Source organism: Lampetra fluviatilis, chromosome 41, assembly GCF_964198595.1.
Source record: "Lampetra fluviatilis chromosome 41, kcLamFluv1.1, whole genome shotgun sequence".
Lineage (NCBI taxonomy): Eukaryota > Metazoa > Chordata > Hyperoartia > Petromyzontiformes > Petromyzontidae > Lampetra > Lampetra fluviatilis.
The window spans coordinates 7,413,039-7,420,088 of NC_136315.1; the positions used below are offsets into that span (position 1 = coordinate 7,413,039).

At 47.2% G+C, this 7,050-nt stretch overlaps 1 protein-coding gene across 3 annotated transcripts in view; it reads right to left on the reverse strand.

The window, feature by feature from the left end:
- LOC144946501 (protein FAM149B1-like) overlaps positions 1–4,124 on the reverse strand; it is a 53,548-nt gene extending 49,424 nt beyond the window's left edge. For 2 of the 3 annotated variants that reach the window (XM_078875436.1, XM_078875435.1), the window contains exon 1: positions 2,457–4,117. In XM_078875436.1, coding sequence (XP_078731562.1) covers positions 2,457–3,154 — 698 coding nt within the window. In that variant the 5' untranslated portion in view covers positions 3,155–4,117. Of the gene's footprint in view, positions 1–2,456 lie in introns of all 3 variants that reach the window. The other variant, XM_078875437.1, reaches the window with a different exon arrangement.
- Between the last annotated feature and the right edge of the window lie 2,926 nt (positions 4,125–7,050).

Sequence of the window (7,050 nt, forward strand, 5' to 3'; positions counted from 1 at the left end):
AAATCTCGAATGGTCGCGCCCAGCTACGAGGGCAAACGTCTCGTCCAATCAGAGCAGCTGTTCAGGAGCCTCTGACCAATGAAAGTGGCGCTTATATCGCCACTCGGCATGGCGCCGTAGCGGCCGCTGTGGTTCCCTGTTAGCGCGAGATCAACGCTTACAATAATAATGACCACTCTTGCTATTGCCAAAATAATTTTAGAGTTATAATCTTAATAAGTAATATTATCGTTTGCTTTGTGATGCCCGTTCCGATGCGCTGAGGGGCAAGATGGTTATGGCTCAAGTTGAGCGAGCAGGTGAGAATCGTGATCATGTTTTTAGAATTAAATGCCGTAATGTTATCCCTATTTTGATTGATAACATTTTCTAATGATGTTTGTTGATATAAATCCTTTAAATTAAAGTGCAAAATCTGTGCACTTTGAATATGGTGTCGCGATATGCACTGCTGTGCATATGCGAGCATTGTTACAGCATTCCAGTCGATATGCGTCTTACCGTCTTCCATACAGTAATTAATGATCACAAATATGCCAATGAAACACTTTATACGTATCGCCTTGTTATAAATGTCAATTCGCTACTTTTCAATCGGGGATCGTTATTCTAATTATAATCGCCCTCCTTCATGCTATCAACCTTTCATTACGTAGACTGTTATTGTATAGCAATGCGCATGCTTTCGTTTATTGTAGGGTCAACGGTTAACCTAGGCAAGCCATCATTGCCATCTCTACAGGGTCATAAAATAGGTACCAATTAATGCGAAGTCGTCAGTGGTTGTTAAAGCTGGTCCCTACCATGGGAATGTGGAATTTCCACTGGTGGAGATGAGCGCCGCACAATGCCCGTAGAAGCACAGAGCCCTTTGTCAATCCACCGCTGGATGAGGGCCTCCAAATGCCGAGCTGGTTGTGGAGGCCGTTTGAACATACGCCACCCCGGCTGGTCAGTGCGGATTGGTAAAGGTGGGCTGCATTGAAGTATAGTACAACTGGACGTAAACACGTGGCTCCCCGCAGCCCTATGAAAACCTGTAAGTGCATGGTGGGCACCCATCCAGGCACTGTCCAGGCTCAACATCTGCATGGCTTTCGAAGTCCAACCAAAACGGCTGCATTCCAAGCCCAGGTGATTTGTTCATAGGTGGTGAAGGTTATAGTGCTGCTGTTCTTAACAGTTAACTACCTTCCCTGGTATACAGGAGGTTGTGGGTTCGATCCTGACACTGACACATGTATATTCGGAGTTTACATGTTTTGCCCATGGGTCGCATGGATTTTTTTCCAGGTCCTTTGGTTTCTCCCCAACATTTAGAAACATGTGCTTTGAGTATTTGGCTCTGATACATTTCCACATGATAAGCCACTTCATTTGGCCATCATGTATCCAGGTTGCTTCTGAAAAAGAGCTATACTGTATGGCTCTAGTGGGCCTTACCTGATGAAATAAAAGTCGTTAAATAGTTAAAAGTTTTCACGAAAAAAAAACAAGTAAAATCCTAGTTTTTCAATGCACGCACTTTAATTTGCACTCAAAAGTAGAAAAAACATTACTTTGACCCCAGAATTAATCAAATTTTATTTCCTGAATATAAGTGGGTGGCTTCCTTTCGATTTGTTTAATTTGCTTGATGCAAGCCACCCACTTATGTTCAGCACATAAAATTTGATCAATTATGGGGTCAAATTATATATTTTTCTACTTTTGAGTGCAAATAAAAGTGTGTGCATTGAAAAACTATTTTGACCAAATTTATTTTGACTGGCAAAATACTTTTCTAAATCATCCACAATGTCCTCATATCCACGAACATACAAAATGTACCATGCAATTTAAGCGTAAATTTAGTTTGCTTCCAATGTAACAATTTGAGATCTCCCACTGCTCCGACGAGTGGGACTGTATAGATCCATTCACAATGAATGAACTTAAAATGATGAACGCGTGTTTCTGTACAAAAACATTCAAGTGGGTGTTTTCGCATTTAACAGATATACATAGGCGCATGGGAAAATTATTTTTAGATTTGCAGGGGGAAAGTGGCTATCGGGGGGCGGGGGTCGATTGAGTGGTGGCACAGTGGTCGAATAGATTTAAATTCCCAGTCGTGGCTAACATGAGTAACGAGCAATATCTGAACCTCTCCCGAATAACGTCTGCCTTTAACAACCCGCACTGACCATGACCATCGCAGTGAAGTATGGTCAAACAACGCCACATGCCCAACACCACGTGGGGTGGCCGTCATTCAGCAGTGTATTGACAAGGGGCCGAACACGAAGTAGCTATGGGCACCCATGCCAAGCAACAAAGGAGACCAATGGAGGCAATTGATTGAGAGGACACAGCGTATGGCTTGCACACAAAAGGTGGACAGGAGAAAGCCGTCCTCCTTGCCCGTGTGTTCCCACACCTATGGGCATACACAGCATGTCATAGGGTTGCCTGACCTGTCATGTATGTGCCGCTGTTGCTGATGCTGCTGCTGATGATGATGCTGCTGCTGCTGCTCGTACATTCGCGGCAGGAAGTCCTCCTCATGGATGTCGGGCAGACCGTACGGCGGCAACGGTAGAGGGGGGGCCCTGCCGATCCCCACCGTCACCAGGAAGCGGTCCGAGCCCCCGTGTGCCTCGGCACGGGCCCCCACACTCGCCGGGCGCGCGAACCTCGGCGACAACCTCTGCTGCTGCTGCTGATGCTGGGACGCGGCCGCCGGCGACAAAGTCGACACAGTGTTGGCGCCCGACGCCGGCCACACCATTGCTGGGCTGCCGCCACCACCGGCCATGATCCCCGCTGTGCTGATCTGCGATGGGCTGCTCGATGGGCTGCTGCTGCTGGCGCCATGCAGTTGGTCCTGAGTGCCGAGCCGAGCGGCGATCGGGGAGCCGGCCGCCGCCTGCGAGCCACCCGGCGCCGCGAGCTGCTTGGCGGACGATTGCCGTGCAGGCGCTCGGCCGAAAATGCCCTTTGCGGAGAGCGCCGATGAGAGGCCAGGAGATGAGTCGGAGAGGGATGGCGCCGGAGGAGGAGGGCCCACGCTGGGTTTGCCGCTCTTCCCTGCCGCATTCTGCTGGGGTGGCGATTTGAAGATCTTCCCGAAGAACGAGCCGATGTCGAAGAAGCCGAGAGAGTTCAGCTTCATATTGCCCGGAGTGCACTGCGCCGATTGCAATTATGCACCGAGTGCGTGTTGTGTTTACTATCTGCGACAGTTATGGCTTGTTCTCGCTAATTGTATCCTAACTTGTATAATTATAATCAAAACAAAAAAAGCTGTCCTATGCTGGTGTCTATGATTCCTCTCAATCTTGAACTAATTTGTATGCTTTGAGACACTTTACAAATCCAACAGATGGTGTTAGCGGTAGACAATATAAGTGTTTTTTTTTAATACATACTTTATTCCAAAGACACTATTTTGAACAGATTGTTATTGTTAAACAGTTGTTAACACCATTTTTACTTAGAGATCCCAATTTCAGCAACAAAAACAAATCACGAGACTTCAAACTAGAGACTCGCATCCACCACAACGGACACGTCTTGCACCTTGACACGCTCGTCACAGAGGCCCTTTTCTTGCGATGCAGCAGTGAAGTTGACGTAGCGTTATAGCTTAATAAATAAGACTTTTCCCTTCGTCCGCCGCGCCGTTTTTTTATCCTACAGCAAACTGCCACAAGGTCCTCTTGTTGTTCAACCAGAGCACGAGAAAACAGAGCTCAGCATGCCATGCCACAGGCGTGCGCAAGAGACATCCGCAAATGCCGTACCCCGTTGACAGGATCAGGATGATGTTTCCACTCTTGCGACTGACAGAAAATGAGCAAGGTAAACCCGATCCTTTTAAAACAACTCATTAATCAGCCAGGCAGCCATGCGGGCGAGCTGGCGGGCGGGCTCAGTCGTCGGCGAGCGCTCTCCCCTCTCGCTTTCGCCGTGTTTGACGCTCGGGGGACGAAAGAAAAAAAACCAGGCTGGCATGAGACAAGCAACCCAAGCGGGGTTAATGTTTAATTTACGAACACAAACACAAAGTTGTACAGCGCAAACAGCAGCGTCTGCCCGATAGCAGGCCCAGCACAATCGCTGGCAGTCGCGCTCTTCTGCGTGTGTGCACCCGAGCTCTGGCTCACTCCCCTCTCTGTGCCTGGTGTGTTGCTAAGGCAAACACAAACAGCACTTGTTACTGGGAAGAGATCCACCATACTCAGCACCTATTCGTTTCGAGTGAGACAGGGAAGGCAATGACTGGTCTGTGGAAAATGTCAAATTCAACGCGAGCCTTTGCAGCTAATTCAGCTTATGTAAGTCGCATTGAATTACGTAATGAATCAAGTGTTGCGGTAATACATCGCTGCTCTTAATTATTTATTTATATCCAGGAAAGCCTCGCTGAGTCTCAATACGTTTTCAGGAGGGTCCTGCATTTGGTAAGGGCAGATATGCGGCCAGCTCACGCCGCTTGCTGGTAGAGGGGGGCCTCCGCTAGAGGAACCCCCAGAGAACACCTCGCTCGAAGAAGCACCTTGAGAGGGTAACTTGGGTTACTCTTCCACTCTGGTCAGATGTCCTTAGGACGTTATGTCAAGTCCTTTTTTGTTGTATTGGTTTTTGTGTGGGAGACAGGAAAGCCGAAACACCAGGAGAAAACCCGCATATATGCTGCGAGGTGATAATGGAAAATAATTTTGCACCGAGTTTCACGAACACTCTTGCTGTACTATAATCGCCTGACCACCCCCACAGCCTGCAAGGGTTTTGTAGTTTCACAAAAATGTTCACGGTCCACCAACCCTGCTCCCAAACCACAGGATCGCTGGAATTCGACACACTGCCCGGCATAGCCACCTCTTTATTGCAGAATATTACGCGCGTGTACGGTCATATTGAACGGCTCGAATCATATCCTCTCGACACGATTGAGTCATGCGAGGTACACATCGCAAGTGCTGAATGAATACGTATTAGGTAATACATGACCACAAATACAGTTTTTACATCCCAGAGCCCCTTTGCCAACCAAATTCTCGAGTAGACGAAGCTACGAGGGTTATCGATGCCATTTACTTAACACAGCTGGAAAGACTGCACAGCAGTTAATGTTTATTCCTGGCCCATTAAATCCATTTGATTCTTCAACTTAATGTTGCCCGATACAAGGCCGCTAGCCTCAATGTCACACTGTTAGCAGGCCTGCATGAGAAAGACCCGTGCAGAATGATGTCACAAGATCTGCAACGATGCATCCATTACGGCCAATTCTTACACATACAATGCATGAATTAAATCTGTTTGTAATTTACAGTTCATGCAAAGTATATGCAATTGATAACCTGTTACATTTAGGCTAATGGTGTGAACAAAACTGTCAAACTGAGACAACAAATGAGGAGCAATCACGGACGAGGCGGCAAAAATAAGAGTTAATAAAAGCAAGAAGGGGATTCTTCAATTGATCCGGACTCGTGATAATGGTCTAGCGACTCCTTGTGGGCCGTGCTGGTATAACCACCAATACAGCTGCGCCGTATAATATGTATAACACACACATTATCCATACGATGTTTTTTGGGTTAGAGTGCGTAAATATAAATGTGTCGTGAAACCCGCCACCACCCGACAATTCTGGCTGTCGCCTGATGAGGCTGGTTGTAATTATCGGCAAAACGTCGTACTCGAATTGTAAATGTTGTGGGTTTGACTCTTTAACACACCGGTGTGCTGAACTAGTAACTAATTGACACGTTTTGTTTCCGTGACAAACTCCTTGCTAATTGGCTGTGTCGGGTGGTGGAGGGTTTAACGACACACATTTACACGATCCAACCCAAAAAAAACCTCTAATGTAATACACACGTTTCCTGCACACAATGAGAAACACCATTAACTATTACTAAATGTACGTATTCACAATAACGCCGAAAGGTAAGCAAAGTAAAATCTATAATACTCAACAAAAAAGCAGCCACTCCCCTCTTGCTCCTTCTTCTCTGCTGCCCTAATTGTCTTGGACTGGACAAAGTCATATTTGTCTTGGTGATTTTCCCCCATTGTTGGTTATGAGAAAATTTAAAAAAATGTCGGAAAAATGGCCATAAAAAGACAATAATTCACGTGTGTGAATCGGGCTGAGAAAGTATGACCGGTGAACGTATATAATACCACGTGTTTGCATATCCCTATATACGTGCCGTGTCAACACCACATTCCGTCTTAAACATTAACCATCATTGCTGAAGTGACCTTGAATATCTTGCTTCGCGGCTGCATTGGGAATGAGCAACCTTTCCACAAAACACGAGCAGTCACAGCTCAGCCGTGCCAAACAGCGGGCATAAACAAAACGCCGAAAGCCATCGGAGGTGCCTGCTAGAGAATTGCTGCTTGCCATTTGATCGGGGGGGGGGGGGGGGATGCCTGTGCCGCTAACGGGTGGTCCAAACCTGCTGAAGGTTGGCAGTAGCCAGGACGTTTGGCTGCCTAAAGTGAAGTGCACTCTGCCAAGTGGCAGGACGGTCAGCAAACACAAACACACACGCGCGCACACGCAGTCGGAACGGCGCAGAAACAAAGCGCTCTAACAAACGCACGCTTTGCTCAGGTTACGTTGGGTGTTGGTGGATGGTTGGATAATGCACGAGTTGCCGCGTACGCAACTGTGCCAGACAGCAGTAGCCGCTTTGCAGGTTTACATGCGCAATTACTAAAAAGAGCATCGCCTGCTGCAGCATGCAGGCTGGATGCTGACATTGTGTGCCGCGTCAAAGTAATAATGACACTAATGATTGCTGATACTGTTAGCGTAACAGCTTTAATATTACAGTACACTGTGCACTTTCCTAACATCTCAAAGTATGCTCGACACTGCTGGGATGCAGACCACCGAAAGAGCCGTGGCAAGCTGTTGCAGGTAGTAGGAGTAATAATGCACGCAAGGTGATTTGCAGACAGCGAAAGGCGTGATTGTGACCAATGGATCGGTCCTCCCATTGGAACCAACTTGTCACGTGACATCACACTGCATATATAATGCAG